Here is a 17,872-nt window from a genome sequence, read left to right on the forward strand (position 1 = left end):
GAGGCGATCCATCCCGTCATTCTGTTTCCACTTCCCTGACCCGCCTTAGTGACGGCGCAGGCGTACGATGGCATTTCATCCAGTGACGTGGCGGACAAGCCTCTCGAGCTCGTCGAAGTTCATACAGTAAGCCACGCTTAGTCATGGGCGCTCGCCGACTGACATGCCTTTGTCAACAGCACGCCGACGCCTCGCGGAGCCCATCGACATCGCCGAACACATGATGGAAGCATGGAGAGACTGAGGGGCACGTCGTATCACGAGGGATCCTCAAAGTCATCACTCCTCTTACCACGTCGGCGGCTCCGTGGAACCAACGGACGATGGTTCGATGTGTACATCCGGATGTGGTAGTGGGTGAGTTCTAGACATATCCGTGAGACGTCAGTCTGCGCTGACGCGCTGACAGGTGGCGCACTCGTGGACCCCGCCGGCGTCGGTGCCGACACTCGCGCGGTCAGGTCAAGTCAGGGGAGTACTCCCCGCTCAGCCTGTTCGTTTTCCGGGTCGTTCGTGGGCGGAGTCTCGTGAACATTCCGACATCCCCATGGGTACGTCATCAGTTTCGAGCGGGATGTGGGGTGCACAATCGAAAACCCCGCATGCGCCCATCCAGCTCCTTCCCAATCGCACGGCCGTCCATCCTCCTTCCGCCACACGCACTTGAACGCCTTGGGCTCTGCAGTCGCGCGTTTGACCCCGACTCCCGCGGATCATTGGCCGTCGCTGCGGTGACAGCACAGCGGCCTCCCTCTTTGCTCGGTGACCATCCTGGTCGTCGCCATCCCGTAGGACAACTGCCTCTCCGCTCGTTCTGTTCGACTGAGCCGTATTTCTACCAAGTCAATGTATGCGGATGAGTCTACGGTACTGGCTGCGTTAGGTCACGATCCACGTTCTACGATTTACGCTACAACAAGAAGGGTACGTGTCAGACAGGGCGCGTTCAGTACATAGAGTACAAGAGATATCCAGAGCGATCCGGAATACAGCGTTCATATCCGGACCGGATAGTGAGTGCGAACTGCAGGTCCTCGGCTGGAGCGCCTCCCTGCCAGCGGCGACGCTGCATATATCCCGGACGCCCGGAGGCGGTGTATGGCCACCCTTTTTCCGCGCGCAGGGAAGAGATCGATGCGGAAGGGCTCCAACACGATCACCATGGAATGCGGGATCCGCGCGCACAAGGCGGACGTGTCCGAGAACCCGCCGCAGAGGACGACGCCGTGCAAGCCTGCGAGTATATGTGCTCTCGCGCGTTGGGAGCCGCCGCCAATGTACGTCTGGTGTGAGCGCGTAAAACACGCCGTGCGCGTCGACACGATTATAGGCCGCGCCCACTTCCCGCAGTACTAGTGTTTAGAGAGATCCATGAACAAGAGTCGGGCCCATCCGCTCGCTACGCACGGAAAGCGCGACCACGGAGGCTCCTCAAGTAGACGGAGGCTCGGGTTGTCTACTCCCACAGCGTCCTGCTGTTCCGCCCATATGACTTCGAGATGGTAGCCCCCGTCCTCAGGCCCGCCACGCGTAAGCGTACAAGACGCTGCACATACCGCCGTAGCCGATGTCGACGAGCCACAGGCCTTCCGGCTGGAAAGGAGAACCCTCCGAAGAGGACGACGCCGTGCAAGCCCGCGAGTATAATATGCTCTCGCACGTTGGGAGCCAATCCAAGGCGCCGCGGATGTACGTCTGGTGCGAGCGCGGAATCCACGCCGTGCGCGTCGACACGATCAAGAGCCGCGACGACTTCTCGAAGCGTTCACAGAGATTCGCGAACAGGATCGGGCGCATCCGCTCCACGGAGGCTCCGCTTGTACTTGGACGGAGGGTTTCTACTCCCACAGTGTCCTGCCGTTCCGCCCATATGACTTCGAGACGGCACCCATATGCAGCCCCCCGCCGCGAGTAAGCATACCAGACGCTGCACATACCGCCTTAGCCAATTTCGGCGAGCCACGGCCTTTCCGCTGGAAATTTGAAGGCGCAAGGCAGGCGTGATGACGAGCCCTGGGTGCTCCTCGAAAATCGGTCGGGCGAGTTGGATGTCGAGCTCGTCCTGCCATATCGGATACCCAGGCGGATCGGGTACCAGTGGCGGTAAGTCGGTGAACGCGAAGCAGACGCAGACACGCAACGCTTGACGGAGGCATGCGCGGGCCCGGTCGCGGATAGGACCTGAGGCAGGCCGGCGGCCAGCGACCACGGCGCGGGAGAGTAACGTGGATGAAGATAGATCTAATGTCGACGTCGGAGGAGAGTAAGTAGCTCGCGTGGCGGTTCCCTGTTGCAGTTTACGCGATGCGATGGCGATTGTGGGCCAGGGTGACACGTCAGTTGCGCTTCCGCCGGACGCGTTGAGCTTGGGGTGGAGGCTGGGTGGGGTTGTTTGATGCGAGCCCGGAAGGGTCCTGGATAGTGAGAGGAGATGGGGTGGAAACGGGTGCACACGCTCCAAGATTGCCCAGACGTTTGTGGGTGCTCACGAAATGATTGACCCACTCACGCGGATGGCAGCGTGTTCCACCAGACGTATCTTTCCGTTTGGGCTTGCCGCATGCATCGCACCACCGCGCGGAACCCCCTAACTCCCAAAGCGCCCTGTCGACATACGCACGAGACTATCCAGTCTCATATCCTTGCGCTTGGCCGGTGGGTAGAGCTCTGAGCTGGCACTTGACCTGATACGCCCCACCCAGGTCACCAGACTCCCTGGCCTCCTTGTCGAGCGCCCCCTTGTGGTCGCCCTCACCCTTCCAGTGAGCGTACAGCTCCGCTGGCAACCCTTCGTACCGGCATCCGAGCCAGCTGCACGTCATCTTCTCGGGCTCCGGCTCCGGCGTGACATACCTGCTCATGCCATGCACCACCTTGAGGTGAACCCACACGCCCTCGACGGATCCACCGAACCCGTAGACGTCCGTTCCTGACCCTACTTGAGGAAGCGTGCATAGCATCTCGGGCTGCGTGGTCTGGGGTGCAGGTTGTTGGGGAGGTCCCGCGTTCGGAGTAGGTTGAGGCGAGTGAACGTGAACGCAGGGCGCCGAGTGGGTCGTGGCAAGCATCTCTGTCTGCGACCTCTCCCAGAGCTGATGAAGGGCACCAAGTCGCGCGCAACGTCAAGGCATCCGCAGCTCTGGATGATCCTGTAATCTACCTGAGGCTCTCTGTGCACGTGCTTGACCTTCTCCGTACTCAGGCTCCCAGCATCTTCTCGCATCGGTTTTCGGCCCAGTTCTGCCACCGACGCCGTGTCGACCGGCTCTGAGTACACAGTTCTCCGGCGGTGAGTATGTTGCGGAGGAGATACGAGGAAGCGACCGGCTCCGTAGTCATTGCGCAAAGGTCGGAGGACGGGGAGGAGAGGAAGCTGGGGCTGGAACGCCCATTCAGACGGGAGGGAGAATTGTCTTCTTTTGTTCAGTTCCGCCTCATCCCGCTCCTGCGCCTGCACCTCCTCATCGAGTTACTCGGCCCCCGATCCCTCCGTACTTGACTCGGTCGTCGACGGTTCGTCAGGCCAGGCGTTCCAGTCGGAGAACGAGTTGGCCTCCTTGCACACACAGACGCATCAGTAAGCCCACGAGTCAAACAAGAGCAGATATTCTCACTTCTCCTCGTCTGACATGTCGTTCGCGAAAGTGGTCGTGTCGCCGTACAGGCTGTTGGACGATAGAGGGCATCTGGCGATCGGACTGTCAGCAGCGTCGAACGCTGTTGGCATGATGCGTCACGACTTACTGTCCTTCATCAGCATAGAAATCCTCGTCAACCAGGAGGAAGGGGTCGTCGATGTAGTGGGACATCTCCTGCGCCGGGTACGTGGGCCTTGTAATGAGCCCAGTCTTGCTCTGGGGACCCAGCGAAATCGCACCCGGCGCACTCTCTACCGTATTCGGGCACTTGCTGGAACAGACCCTGACCAGTCCGTGGAGCCTTGGCAGGGTACTAATCGGCGGACGATGAGGTCGTCGTAAGAAACGACGGCGTAGAGGAAGACCTCGCGACGGCGGATGACGAGAGCGTGGAATCGTACGTGCACGCGTTCCGCACCGTCGATCGAATCATCGCTCGAGTTGAGGGTAGACGGCTCTGGGAAGCACCTGGCGACGATGCACCGTCAGCGAAGTGACCGGGTACAGAGTGTTCCAGTCTTACCTTTCGCCAACGTCACACTCCTTCAGGGACCCATCGCTGTCCCATATATGATCAGCATCACACGACCGGCTGTCGAAGTCGGGCACCGGCAGCGAGTCACTAGCCAACCGTCAGCAGTCGGCTGTAAGATTGGACTGGGAGACATACAAGTGGAACAACGCTGAGACGTCGGCAGCGTTGTTCAGCCCGGAGTGGGAAATGTCGAGGTCTGGGGACATTGTCGACTTGTCGATGATGAGTTCTGGTTAAGAGGAATGGTGACGAGTTCGTCGGGAGTGGCAAGTCGCGTTCTGAGCGTGCTGAAAGTCATTGCTTGAGATACGGAAGACAGACGGAGGGGCCGTGCGCGCGGTATTTAAGCTCTGGGAGGGGGCTCAGACGCGCAGAGGTGTTCCCGTTCGAGATGGACAATGCACACAGAGTGGAGCTTTTGCCACCCGGGAAGAGACATTGCAAGGGACGCCCTGCAATTGTTCGCCTCAGCGGGAACGTCTGACAAACAGACAGAGCGTTCTCGGCTTCGAGTCACAGAGGTCGTGGTTCGACAGAGTGCCACTCAGTGACCTTCAACAATGCAAGGGTTTTGGCTATCCATATGCGTATGCGTATCGGACTGCCGGCGAGTGCACCATTGTGGTGTGTGGTCACGGAGATGAATGCGCTTGGATTGTCGACGACTGTGGGTTTGGCAAGGCCCGGGCCGCTGGTGTGGGTGAAGACCGGTTTGAAACGCCCAGAGCTCGTCGTCCCTCCCGATCGCGCGCCGTGCATAGCGTCACGAAAAGCTCGCCAGTGAAAGAAAAACGAGACCTTTGGTCAGAACCGGGTCAATGGAGGAGACGTGAGTCATTGACGAGCACAGAAACGACATGAAACCATACCTCAGATGCCCATGTCACGGTGGGAGACACCAGACAATGGAATCGGCGGCGTCGCTTGACAAACCACCCGGTCACTGGTCATTCTCTTCATCGTCGTGACGCTGCTGGGGGCAAACAGGCATTGCGTACGAGCCGAATGTCCGGCCGACTGACAACAGCGCTGACGTGGCATATGTTCCACTGGGTAGAGTGCGACATCGCTTCGATAGCGCACCAGTAGGACTGCAGGTAGCGGAGAGAAAAGCCAAACCGGTCGCTGGGCGAGAAGGTTGGTAGCCCGGCAGGAAATATGACCATGGCGGACGGGTGGGGGACCTCGGAGGCCAGTGAGCCCCGAGTCTTGGGCAATGCGGGCACTCCACCTTCGACGGGCGAAATGATAGGTATAGGAGTAGTATGCATCGTGCCAGACTGGGCGGTGAACACAACAACGAGCTGGTCGGTGACATCGATGAGCGTCGAGCAGCAGGACCCGTCGGATAAATGTCGGAGAAGGCGGGCGGCGAGCGCCCTCTCGACTCTCTTTCCGCGGTCGGTGGCTAAATGTATCCTCCCCCTCCTCCTCCTTTCGGCGACGACCTGTGTCACTTCTGGGACTGGGACGACCAAGTGCACTCTCCGCGAACTCCGGGATGGCGTCAGGCCTGTTGGTCTATCCTATAGCGTGCAGCCAGTCCGCTTGCCAGCGCGCCGTCGACGACTCGTGCTCGTTTGTCAAGTTGTGCTCGAGCACGGGTACTGTAATACGATTCGTCTGTCCATTCGCTCCTCGGCCTCACCGTGACATTTCCTCTGCCTTGCTTGATCTTCGTCGACTTTCTTCCACCGCTCTCTCACGTCGAGCTGTTATACACTGTCAGACGAAGCTAGTGATCGGCGGCCGCTGCTGGTTTCCCCATGCGGCATGCACCCAAAGACAGATCCAACTCTAGGTCTGTCACTGCATAGTCGTGCCCTGTATTGTGATTGAACTTCCCCTCATCGTCTCTGAATCAGCCCGTTGCAAATTGTGTGACCTGTGCGAGGGTCAGTACTACTGCGATGCTCTTCACAGCTTCATCTTGTGTTTTGTACATCTCGACGAGGAGCAACTCAATAGACGGGAGCATGAGACCTCTCTTCGTCAAGTGCGTTCTTGCCCTTTCTCTGCATGGCATCATTTCTGACGCTTCGTAGACTGGCTGCGAAACAGCACTCCCGTCCCACCGTTCACGTGAAACAGTTACCTCATTGCAGGCAAGCCGCAGTCTCGCGCAGATGCTGCCATCCACGCCGTACTCAATTACATTACTCCCGCCTGCGGCTGGCCGGGCCGCCTCTGCACTTTCCGCGCAACACCTATACGCGTTGGTCATGTTCGTGGCCAATAACAGAACGTAGCCCTGCTTGCATTCGATGTATGATCCAGCCGCTCCAGGTATGTCACGTTCGCGCATTCCTGATGAGCTCGTTCGACATAATGGCATGCATATTTACAGATGCAGTCCGAGTCCGCCTCGTGAGCCTGTCAAATTACGATCAGTTTATGTACCGCATTGATGGTATGTCGTCAGGTGCCGTTCCGTGTAAGTATATAATCTCGCTGAGGTCGTATTCATCGCCATGTAGATGCTATGTCATGCGGCTGCCGTTTGAATCTGCTATGTCCCGTCCACTCCGAGTCTCGGAACATACGCCCATCTATCGCCGACCTTCACGCCGGTGTTTTTCAAACGCTTGACCTGGCTATACGAGAAGCCGGGCGCGCAAGAGAAGTCTTTCAAGCGTGTGGGACACGTCCAAGTATGTCACTCTCATACGCGCCACCGGGCCTTGCGTGTACAGGGCTCAACCGAAGATTTGTACAACAGCGTAGATGTCACACGGGATGGTCACTTATTCTATCGGCGCTTGAGGAGATAAGGTAGGGCATGGCGAGAATATGTATCAGGCAGGTACGAGGGTCCGCATACAACTCAGTATGCAAGGGAGCAGTTTCATGTTGCACTCGCGACCGCACAACGCCGAGCGAGTTGTCGCTCATCTTGATGTGTAGGCTGCCGAATGAAATGATGCTACACATCCTAGAGACGCAATTACCCAGCAGTCTTCGCTGGCACCGGATTGAATGCAAGGCTGGCCCGCGTGCTCGTTACGAGCTCAAGATCCGGACACGCATGCCTCGCGCGCGCTCAGTCGAATCAAGCGCACCGCATCTAAGAAGACTGGTCCTCCGTTTCTCATGTACTCGCCGCTTACTGAGCGTGAGTATTGCGAGTACCGCCTTACACAGGATTCAGGTTATGGAGGACTATTCCGGCATCGGCTGCGGAAAGCCTTGACTCCACGGCGTCCACAGAAAGCAAAGAACCGCTTGCGACATCGCGTGTCTGTGTTCGACGCTTCTATACGCGCCGGCGAGCTAGCGCTACGTTGTATCGATACATATACATCACCTATCGTTGCCTTCGCTGTCCCCTCGTCCGGCTTCGAGTTTTTTGAGCGCGTAACAAGAGCCATCGAAAGTCGTCGCGAGGTACGAATCAACTTTCGCCAACAAATATCATTGATTAATGTCGTGCTTTCCTTTTAGCGTGGCGACCACCAACGTTTGTCAGCACATCGCGAACCGACGAGCGAGACGACGCATCTTGGCTGTCTCCGTTACTTAGTCAGTGCACAAACCGGAAATCAGGTACTGTGTTATCGCACTATGCTTGCTCTGGCCGCTGTCTGAGACGATGTCATTAGCAACGTGTCTTCATCGTCGTGGATCTGCGTGGCCATCGCACACGTACACGAATTCTTGAGATTTTGATCGGTGTGACTGCGTGGTCACGTCGCTGTAGCGCACCTTCCATCTCAACGGAACGGACAGAGTTTCAGGATCTCAGAGTCGAGTCGATGTAAGTGTCACTGTCCGAACGCGGGTAACATGGTTCACGGACGAAACCTACAGTATAACTGCAATGTCCGAGGGCTCCTCTCAGGGCCCTTCTATCCCGCGGCTTCCTGTGGATGTCTGTCAACGGATTGTCGACCACATAGCTACGAGACGGGATGTCACTTTTCCTGGTGTAAAAGGCGAGCCACATCTGATCGCCCTCACATCCTGCGCACTCGTATGCCGAGATTGGTATCACCTGACGTGGTACCATCTGCGTCAACGCATCTATCTACGAGACCGGAAGGACGTCCTCTCGCTCTCAAAGACACTCCGCGGAAGACCACGCCTCCGTGAGGTCGTTCAACAGGTCGTCATATCGGGTGCGTCTCCCGGGGAACGACAACCCATCAGGCACCTGGGGACGTTGACCGTCATGCTCGCGGGCAAAATTCCTAGATTGTCGAGGATCATCATTGAAGATGCGGAGTGGACCGTTGGCTCGGTCCGAATGGAGGACATCCGCTACCTAGCTGCATTCAGCACAGTTTGGAATCTATGCATTGCTAATGTCACCTTGTCGAGCATTGCTCAGCTGTCCCGCCTCGTTTCAGCTTTACCGGCGCTGATAGCGTTACAATGCATGAACGTCGACTGCTTGCAGAAACAGCCAGTTCTCTCCGTCTCTCTCCCGCTGAACTGTGCCAATATTGTGTGCCTCCGGATGCAATGGGTTGCACCAGCAATCGAAGACCTCCTCATGCAGATCAGCCGGGCTTCTCGAGTGCAGCATCTCGTTCTTGGGGTGGTCGGCTATTTAGACTCATCCTCATCAGTCAACAGAAACCCGAGTTTGCTGGATGCGAGTTCCACATCTGCAGAAACGATTGTGCTCCCTTTGAGTCGCAGTTCTCCTATTCGTGATGGTACAATCGATGCCACAGTCGGAAAGTCTTCTCATTTATCTCTCTCGACTCTTAACTGATGATTCCGTGCTGACAGAGCGACACTATAACCTTTCACGCCACGTCCACTTGTGGAGTTTGGAGATCTGGCTGTTCCACCCCTTCGCACCATGGCCCTGTATCCCGCAAATCCTGTCTCACATCGTCTCGAAACACTTCCCAGCTATGTCTGTTATGTTCTCGCTTCGGATGGAACACATGGCCGATGACTTGGACGGAATGCTGACGACAATGGAGCAGGATGATGTCCTGGCGCGATTGGACAGCATACTGCAGAACAAGCGCTTCTCCAGTGTTGTTGCATCGCGCAGTGTGTCTGGGCACTGATCATGATGAAAACAGTTGGAAATCTGGCGACGAGCTTATTGGGACGGGTTCAGCACTCCGAGAACGGTATGTTCGGTGGGACGAACTCGTTAGGCGGAGGATGCCACACTCGCATAATCGAGGCATATTGCGGTACGCAGCACTATGGACTTGGTAAAATTGCAAAGGAAAGCTGAGTATCCCTTATAGCACTGCGCATAAGTCTTCCGAATTCCAAGACTGGAAGCAGGACGCGTACAGGTTACATACTAGCAGGCAAACTGAACAGAAAAATGCTGCTGGAGAGGTGCACCCCCGGACAGAGGGTCAAGACGACGAGGATCCTCGAGACGGCACAGCTTGACATCCTTACAACCCTGCATCCTCGCTCGTACCGTCGCATGGAGACCGTGGGTACAAAGTCATCATCACCAAGATGCTCTGCTAACTTGCTGTGCAGTCTCAACGTACAGAATGACGCCGCAACACGGGTCGAGATGTCGCCGGTGTCGGGGAAGACATTCGCGCCCACTTACGGTCATATGTACACATGATCATTTCTCGAGAATCGAAGAAGTAGACGGACGTCTGTATAGATGTTGTATGCTCGAGAAAGACATCAATTGTTCTAGAACGGGGTGCCAGACTGTCGATACTGGATGCATTCAATTGTATTCGGGCACTTCACACCTTCGTCATAGTCAACCCGCAACCTCATCGTTGCTACGAGGAGCTGAATACACGGCGTAAAGTCATAAACGGGTAAGTTGAGTGTCGACGACGTGCAGTAACGAGCAAACACGGACGGCATCAGAGGCTGTCCGAAGGGAGTAGTATAATCTTGTATCTACAGAATACGAGCAAAACCACACGACGTGCGCGCAGATGACATGATGGCGCGGATACGAATGCCACTGCGAGAAATGGGGATCGCACCTTGAACGGCCTCCGAACGAGCTGCTCCAAACCGCAGGTCCGCTGGTAGTTACCTTCAAGTTGAACATAGCCTTCCGTCTTGAGGACCCCGGGATCTATCGCAAACGATACGTCCGGTCCTTATGAGGTACTGACACAAAGTAAATCAGCAGCCAGGATGGCGGATAAAGATTCAAGACGTACCACGCTTTTCGGGCCTCGGGATTCTGCGCTCGATTGACGGATCGCTTGAGCCGGGCTGTTTATCTGCGGGTTGTGCGATGCTGGACAGTCTCGCACCGGTTTAGGCTCGTTGACCTCGTAACCATCCATTGCGGCCTGGAGGGGTTAGAACCAGTCTGTTGCGACTATTTCCAGCATCGTAGGCAGCCAGGGATTGCGCGCTCTGAACAGTAATCAGGCCTGATCGCCAGTCTTCCCTAGGCAGACCCTGAAGAAGACTTCTTTGAGTGGGGGAGAGGACGTACCTAATCGCATGAAGACTCAAATCGGAATGACAATCTGAGCGGATAGGCATCAATCTGAGCGGCGTCGTGCGCTCTCGACAAATTTAACTCACTATACCCAGCATATACGCTGTTCATCCCGAAGACCGACACCTAGTACGAACGCCTTGGAGACCGGTCAGCTGTACGCGCCGATCATGGAGGTGCGGATGTACGCCGCCTTTTTGGTGTAAAGAGACGCAGTGGGGTTCGCCACCCCCGGGGTGAAGATTGGACAGATCATGACCATGAGCTGGACACTGGCATGTAGCGACCTCCATGCGACCTCTGTCTGTATACACTCGCCTTCGATTAGCAGGCTTCGTGGACAGAGCACACTCGCCGCACGTGTGAATCGTTGGGCCACCGTGGATGAAACGCATGTAGTCGGGAGAACAGGGCGTGGTTGATCGCTCGCGGCCTGCGTTGTGGTAGCGGGGGAGAGCGAGGTTAGGAAAGTCAAGCACTACGCTCGATCGTGCGTGGGGCTCGAAAAAGTCAGGCGGGATGCGTTCAGTCACAATATCTTGATGAATGCCGTTCTCCATGTCGACCCGCCGCCGGTCAGTCGATGCTACAAGTATGCACCTGACTTGTGTGACACGAAGTCTCGCGAGAGTAGTTAGTCGAATTGGCAGCGGATGGGCATGACAATACCGGGCGCGAGAAGAACAAAGATACGTGGATTAAGTCTGATGACGAGGCATGGTTCTGGATTCTTCAAATTGAGAGAACCATTATGTCGAGACCATCATAATCTAGCATCCTGGTGGGTAGTCAGGAGTGCGTGGCAGAGGCGGATCTCTTGAGCTTGAGGTCAGCGCTGTCCTGGACGGAAAGGCTACGTGAATGGTGACCGCTGGCTGTACGTATACGCGTCCCGTAAAAATAGGGTCACGGCGACGAGGAGAAGGGGCCCGGAAGTCTTCGGACCTCGCTGAGGCTCGCTGTCGTCGGTGGAAGTAAGTAAAGCGACGAGGAGGAGGAGGAGGAGGAGGAGCGAGTGCGACGCGCCCAAGACGCGCTTCGGACAATTGTCGGAAGACGCCGAGAACTCTCAGCTGGCGGCTTCGATGTCGTGACTAAATGGTTGAATACCCTCCTCCTCCTCCTCCTCGAGGCGACCTGGTGCAAGCTACGGTCTGCTACGGTTTCCACTAGGTTTAATGTACGACCCTCTCAAGACAACATCTAGCCCAAGAGTCGAGTCGCCCGTCCACTTCAACAAATCGCTCTCCACTGATTTCGGCAAGGATCGTGAAGTCCTCAAGTGTGAAACAAGGTTCTCTGCGCCGATTTGCGAGCTCCGTACGGCAGCACAGTACGCCGTGCAGAACATCGACGTCCAGTGAAGACCTCGTCTCGCGGGGAACGATCTTGGGTTGTCTATGCAATCCTACTGGTGTACTGGCTATCGAAGCGATGCCACCCTCTGCAAGTCGCCCTACCCAACGGAGCATATGCCACGTCAGCGCGACTGCCAGTGTCAGTCAGCTAGACATTCCACTCATATAATAATACAGAGACTGCCTGCCCACCAGCAGGGTCATGACGATCAAGAAGAGGTTTGGCGACCGGGCGCATACGGTGTGTCAAGCGACGCCGTCGATTTCATATTATCTAGTGTCTCCCACTGGCACTGCCGTGACATAGGCATCTGGGGTATGGTTCCATGTCTTCTCCGTACTCCTCAATGATTCACGTCTCCTCCTCTGACTAGATTCGGATCAAACACCTCTCGTGTCTTTCATTTATGAGCTTTTCGTGACGCCACGCAAGACGGGCGATTCGGAAGGACGACGATCTTCATGCCGATCTTGAACACACCCGCGGCCTTGCCTCACCCACAGTCGTCGACGATCCAGGCGCGATCGTTCTCCGTGACCACACATCACGATGGTGCGCTCGCCGGCAGTCCGATCCACATACCCTTATGGAAAGCCAAAACCCCCTTGCATTCTGGTAGGCTACTGAGTGGCACTCTGTCGAACCACGACCTCTTTGACTCGAAGCCGAGAACGCTCTGTGTGTTTGTCAGACGTTCCCGCTGAGGCGAACAATTGCAGGACGTCCCTTGCAATGTCGCGTCCCGGGTGGCGAAAGCTCCACCCTCTGTGTGCATTGTCCATGAACGGGCACACCCCTGCCCGCGTTTGAGCCTCTCACCAGACCTCAAATACCGCGCGTATAGCCCGTCCGTCTGTCTTCCGTATCTCAAGCAATGACCGTCCGCACGCTCAGAACGCGACTCCCGACTCCCGACGAACTAGTCACCATTCCTCTTAACCAGAACCTATCAACGGACTATGGGAGGCAGTTCACCATTCACTTCCCCCCTCAGTCCCACTATCGGCCTCGACCGGCGCTGCATGGGGTTCAATCGCGACACCTCCGTTCATCACTCGAACCACTGCGAAGAGCCCTTGTACGTATTCGGAGCGAGAGTCCTCAGTCTTATCTCACCTTTGTCAACCGCTGATTGTCAGTGCGTTTCTGTCAGAACCTGGCTTCGCCTCGGACTTCCCGATCACGGACGAAGAAGTGGAATCCGTCGTGGATGGACTATACCACGACGTGGGCTCACAGCCGCCGACGGCATCTGGCTCTGAGGCTCCAGTCTCCTCACACGGAGTAAGAAGCACTCGAAAGGCAGTGTACGTAAGTGTCTCGTTCTGCACACACACTATTGTCTCTAACATTGCTTCATCATCAGCAGTCGTGCCAAGGGGCGTGAGCTCCGCGCTCGTACCAAGCAACGGAGTGCGAACCCCACAAGTATCACGGACGTCGCTCCGGGGCAGGCGACCTCGACGGTCCCTTTTGGCTACGAAGTACGACAACGTCAGCCCGCGGCGTCGTCCTCACGAATAACTTGGGAAGGACTAGCTATACAGGAGCGAGGGATGGGCAGAATGTAGGCACAACAGATGCTTCATCGGAGATCTTCGCTGATGGAGTTACTATGGACTAGCTCACCATCAAACACGCGAGGTCCCATGCCTCCGCTCGTGACAAATGCCTACGTCGGGCCGTTTGTAGGAGCAGACCCGAGCATCGCGTTTCTTCCCCTGCCGTTCGACATACCGTACGTAGCCGCATCGTGTATCCCCTTCGTTCCAGAGGTTGACAGCCATTTCTCCGCATTATAGGGTGGTGGACGAGCCGCGCGTCGCAAACAGGCAAGGATATGAAACCTTCCGAACCCATTCGGTCTCACACTTCGGGCGTGCCCTATATGCCCGTTGTTCCGTCGGTGCCCATCCAGGACGGACACTTCGTACATAGCTTCGTTCATGCTGTGTACCAGCCGCATCACCAACTCGACAGTGGGTTCGACGGGATTCCCAACGAGACTTCCGACACACGTCCCTCCGCTGCTGCAGGATCCGGTCGCAAGTGCAGATGGAGCGCAGGCGGCGAGGAGGATGAGGACGCGCGCCCATGCCCCGCGCCATACGTGCCCCAGCCGCTGGGAGGGCTGTTCATACTCTGGGACAGCAGAAGCCGTCGTAGTTCACTTTAAAGACGTGCACGACTGCGGCCATCAAAACGGCCGGAAGCGTGGTGATCTGCAAAGCGACGGCGAAAACGCGACGGAGGGCCAGGAGAACACTGCAGGCATAGCTGGTCATGCAAACGACGGCAAGGTTGCCTGTAAAGTAAGCGACTGCACCCCGAGAATGCAACCCGGACGTTCATTCCACAGACACTTACGGGATCCATTGGCACCATGCGGAACACATGGTATGGTGTGAGATATGCGGGACGCACATGAGGAAAGTCAAATTGCCGTCGGAGAGCTGGTCAGTCGTCCTTTCCGGTCGAAGTTCGACGGTTTAAAGGCAGACTTACTGAAGGTTATCTCAGCGAACCACATGCGCACATCGCCATCCCGCGCAGCGTCAGGCGGCTGCAGTCGCGCCTCGTCCAGGCGTGCGGGAGATGGTGGTGCGTTCGAGCATGTGCGGGCTGGGTTCAGTCGCAGGGATGCGCCAGCTGTGAGAATGTCGCAGTGCTGGGGATCAAGGTCGCGTTCCTCGTGATTCGCGTCGCGGAAGCTGAGCATGCTCCTACGTCAACCCGTCTGGGCAGGCGCTTGGAAAAGTTGGAATGTACATTCAAGAGCGCGTACGCATCGCTGACAGCAGGTGGTCGGGATCCGCTCACTTGAGGATCTATCGTAGCCTGCCCACGTCAGCCCGTTCTCATTGACCTTCATCGTCGGACTGCCACATATTATACTGTCGTAGTACGCGAATAGTGAGAACGATCGAGGTTATCTTGCTGTCTGGCACGGAGTACTAAGTACCTGTCTGCTGGACTGTTGCAGTACTTGGTATAGAATCTAGATGCGCCTCGATCGGCGTTGTCAGCTAGTCTCCCCAGGCAGACGTAGACAATTCCTTCAACCTTCGTGCCTCAGGATATCCTTGTCTGACCTGTCAGCCACGGGTAACACCGTAGCTCCAGCCGCCACCGCGCCGCCCTCCTCCAGCCCTCCTCCGTCTTCACTTCGACACTCGGACGCCCTATATACATACTTTAAGTGGATGGGCAGCGCCTCGTATACCCTGTGGTGATGCCAAGATATTATGAGTATTCATCCGCGACGTTTGCGCTGGAAGGCAGCAGCTCGTCTCATGATTCCGACTGCCAGGACCTCAGCGTTCGGACTCGGAGTCAGATAGCGGATAGAGCATTATGTGAGTCGAGACCCATTCGACTCGAGCTTGGGTCTACCAGTGTTGCCAGTGGGAGGTGACGGTCTCACCACGGGTCCGCAGCACTGCTGGACTCATGGAGGCTTGATCGTTATGAAGCCAGTGATTCGTAGAACGATGGCACGCCGTCGTCGAGTCCGAGCCGTCCGCGTTGCTGTAGGTATCGGAAGGGTAAACAACCGAGCAAGTACAGTATGTAGTGATCACTTTTTTATTCACGTCCTCTGTCGTTGCCGTGCTTCAAGTTGGAAGCAACCGCACGCCTGTACATAGTTCAAGGCTAGCTGAGGGGCCGCCGACCGTCGACGACCTACTCAACGTGCGTGGTATTAGCAAGAAACCTGTCTATCATTACACCCATCCCCTTCGTCATGTCTACAGTCCCCCCTTCGCTGCACGTTTTCCGTCATGCGTTCTGCTCCGCGACGTACACGCCGCCCTTCTGCTTCTCCACCGTATCCTCGCTCTGCCTCTGCGAGTTCGCCGCGGTCCGCTCGATCGTCGACACAGGGCCCGTGAACCAATGCACGCCGCCATACACCGGGAAGTAGTACCACACCAGCGACAATATCAGTACCCCGCCGAGCACGACCTGCGCCATACAACCCATGCATGAGCAACACGCCTCACTGGAGGGCTGACACAGGATGAAGACGTACGACAGTGTAATTCATATCCGCCACGTCCGTCTGCGGCGTCGTCGGGAACAGAAACACGATGCCCATGAACGCCATCCACGCGACCGCGATAGCCGCCACCGGCGCGCCCCACCGTCCCAAGCTGAACGGGCCCGGCTGGAAGTCGTTCTCGCCCAGGAACCGCGCGGCGATCGGGATCGCGTACGCGACGTAGAGCGCGACGACGGACAGGGAGAAGATCGCGTTGATCGCCGCGGGGCCCGCGAAGACGAGGAGCCCGAGCAGGAGCGCGAAGGCGCACGTGAAGTAGACGGTGTTGACGGGCGTGCCGGTGAAGGTGTTCATGCGGTACAGCCAGGACGAGAACGGGAGCGCTCCATCGCGCGAGAACGCGAAGGACTGGCGGGACGCCGCGAGGACCTGTGCGGGCTCGGTGAGAGGGACGTGGGGCTCGGAAGGAGGCGAGGCGCACCATGGACGACCCCATCATGTACTGTACGAGCACGACGAACGACCACAGCGCTAGCGTGCCCTTCTGTCCGAACGCGTTGAAGAATATCTGCGCCATGGGCTGGCCCACCGGAGACGACAGTATCCCGTCGAGGTCCGTGCCCATGCAGAACGCCAGCGCGACGTTAATTGCTGAGAACAGAGCGTCAGTGATAGCATTCTCGCAATGCATGGAACGTACGAACCCCAGCCGAGGACGCCGGCAATCCCGATGGCGTACACGATCGCCCAAGGTACAGCTATCGCTGCGTTACTTGCCTCTTCGCTAATATGTACACTAGAGTCGAACGAGCCTGTAAAGCTATTGAGCAAGTTTGAGGCGAGCCTTGGATATGACAGACGCACAAATTGTCCATAGCGGCGCAAGGAAAGACAGAATGAACGCGTAGCCGTCTGTCCAACCGTTCACTATATTAACGCGGATGAGTAACGGACGGAGGATGACGGCAAGGAACTGCTGCATACGATTAGTGAAGTTGCCGAACGCATACGCCGCAGTATTCCGGTACTCCTTGGGCGTAGCAGCCGGCAGCGCGATGATCACCGCCAAACAAAGCCTATCACGCCGTCAGCCTACACACTTCACGCATCTGCCACAAACCACGTTCTCACAGGACGTTCAACACGACATAGAGCGTCTGCAGCCGCGCAAGGATCTTCGTGCCCAAACAGCAGATCACCGCGTGCGAAATCACGATCGCCGCGTACACCCCACTGCCATCCCATCCAGTCAGTGATCTAATGCCATGGATGTTCGGCGGAAGTAAGACGCACTACACCTGTCCCGAGGTCGCGGAGAAGCTCTGGCCGGACGACCCGATGGACGCAGCGGCCATCACCTGCACCGCACACCCCCAGTCGATCGACGCGATCGACGCAATGGACCCGATCGTGTTCGCGTACCCGACAATCCACGCGAGCAGGTTCCGCCAGCGCGGCGAGGACAGGGAGTGCGTCCAAAAGTACAGCTGCACCGTAAGTGATCAACTGAGGAAAAATCGGCAGTTAATAGCGCGAAACGTACTCCACCAGACGTTGGCGCTGCGCTGGCGAGTTCCGCCATGGCCATCCCAACGAGGAGGATGAAGAAGCTCGCCACGAGCCAGCCCCAGACCATCGCCGCTGCTCCTCCATTTGGCAAAGAGTCCACGAGCACAGACGCTATTGACGGGAGCAGCCCGATGATGCTAAACGCGATGCCAAAAGTCTGCGAATGGTTCCAACGTGAATAACTGGCGAAGGTGCTGCGAAGAGCACGTTGACGCACCTCGAGCCCTGTAAACTCCCGTTTGAACTCCTGCTTGTACCCGAGGCTCGCAAGGAGCGCTTCATCCGCCGCGGCGATGTTCGTCTGGGCGGGTGCAACGTTTGAGTGGGTCTTTTCTATGTCGGTCGGCATGATGGTG

The 17,872-nt window shown here is 57.0% G+C and overlaps 8 protein-coding genes across 8 annotated transcripts; 6 read left to right on the top strand and 2 right to left on the bottom strand.

Moving 5' to 3' along the window:
• The first annotated feature begins 229 nt into the window (after positions 1-229).
• On the top strand, positions 230-979 carry B0H18DRAFT_354787 (uncharacterized protein). Its single transcript, XM_048037725.1, has 2 exons — positions 230-357; positions 410-979. Exons 1-2 carry the CDS (start codon positions 332-334, stop codon positions 858-860), a joined length of 477 nt encoding a protein of 158 aa, XP_047885020.1. The 5' UTR covers positions 230-331; the 3' UTR covers positions 861-979.
• A 536-nt stretch (positions 980-1,515) lies between these two features.
• On the bottom strand, positions 1,516-4,379 carry B0H18DRAFT_1128537 (uncharacterized protein; the record flags this gene model as incomplete). The annotated part of the gene is made up of 10 exons (XM_048035339.1): positions 1,516-1,854; positions 1,922-2,414; positions 2,680-3,092; positions 3,161-3,451; positions 3,496-3,556; positions 3,615-3,686; positions 3,745-3,905; positions 3,965-4,106; positions 4,162-4,260; positions 4,309-4,379. The coding sequence occupies 10 exons, from the start codon at positions 4,377-4,379 to the stop codon at positions 1,516-1,518; spliced, it is 2,142 nt and encodes a 713-aa protein (XP_047885021.1).
• A 1,483-nt stretch (positions 4,380-5,862) lies between these two features.
• On the top strand, positions 5,863-7,023 carry B0H18DRAFT_354870 (uncharacterized protein). The gene is made up of 5 exons (XM_048037726.1): positions 5,863-5,974; positions 6,039-6,169; positions 6,219-6,583; positions 6,651-6,824; positions 6,893-7,023. Exons 2-5 carry the CDS (start codon positions 6,084-6,086, stop codon positions 6,895-6,897), a joined length of 630 nt encoding a protein of 209 aa, XP_047885022.1. The 5' UTR covers positions 5,863-5,974; positions 6,039-6,083; the 3' UTR covers positions 6,898-7,023.
• A 991-nt stretch (positions 7,024-8,014) lies between these two features.
• B0H18DRAFT_854280 (uncharacterized protein) lies at positions 8,015-8,557 on the top strand (the record flags this gene model as incomplete). The annotated part of the gene is made up of 1 exon (XM_048039635.1): positions 8,015-8,557. A coding segment is annotated over one exon (543 nt), but the record flags the coding sequence as incomplete, so codon positions are not given.
• Positions 8,558-11,098: 2,541 nt separating this feature from the next.
• On the top strand, positions 11,099-11,573 carry B0H18DRAFT_1061687 (uncharacterized protein). Its single transcript, XM_048031123.1, has one exon. It carries the CDS (start codon positions 11,239-11,241, stop codon positions 11,404-11,406), a length of 168 nt encoding a protein of 55 aa, XP_047885024.1. The 5' UTR covers positions 11,099-11,238; the 3' UTR covers positions 11,407-11,573.
• Positions 11,574-11,739: 166 nt separating this feature from the next.
• On the top strand, positions 11,740-12,593 carry B0H18DRAFT_354929 (uncharacterized protein). Its single transcript, XM_048037727.1, has 4 exons — positions 11,740-11,799; positions 11,851-12,259; positions 12,318-12,496; positions 12,564-12,593. The coding sequence occupies exons 2-3, from the start codon at positions 11,986-11,988 to the stop codon at positions 12,416-12,418; spliced, it is 375 nt and encodes a 124-aa protein (XP_047885025.1). The 5' UTR covers positions 11,740-11,799; positions 11,851-11,985; the 3' UTR covers positions 12,419-12,496; positions 12,564-12,593.
• A 310-nt stretch (positions 12,594-12,903) lies between these two features.
• On the top strand, positions 12,904-14,120 carry B0H18DRAFT_1128539 (uncharacterized protein; the record flags this gene model as incomplete). Its single annotated transcript, XM_048035340.1, has 6 exons — positions 12,904-13,022; positions 13,084-13,251; positions 13,311-13,511; positions 13,569-13,682; positions 13,747-13,846; positions 13,905-14,120. The coding sequence occupies 6 exons, from the start codon at positions 12,904-12,906 to the stop codon at positions 14,118-14,120; spliced, it is 918 nt and encodes a 305-aa protein (XP_047885026.1).
• A 1,604-nt stretch (positions 14,121-15,724) lies between these two features.
• On the bottom strand, positions 15,725-17,865 carry B0H18DRAFT_1128540 (APC amino acid permease; the record flags this gene model as incomplete). Its single annotated transcript, XM_048035341.1, has 10 exons — positions 15,725-15,910; positions 15,978-16,376; positions 16,429-16,598; positions 16,652-16,759; positions 16,812-16,874; positions 16,932-17,023; positions 17,079-17,180; positions 17,241-17,434; positions 17,491-17,673; positions 17,734-17,865. The coding sequence occupies 10 exons, from the start codon at positions 17,863-17,865 to the stop codon at positions 15,725-15,727; spliced, it is 1,629 nt and encodes a 542-aa protein (XP_047885027.1).
• Positions 17,866-17,872: the final 7 nt, after the last annotated feature.

The sequence above is a fragment of the Fomitopsis serialis genome, assembly GCF_022376445.1.
Source record: "Fomitopsis serialis strain Sig1Antser10 chromosome Unknown B0H18scaffold_321, whole genome shotgun sequence".
NCBI lineage: Eukaryota > Fungi > Basidiomycota > Agaricomycetes > Polyporales > Fomitopsidaceae > Fomitopsis > Fomitopsis serialis.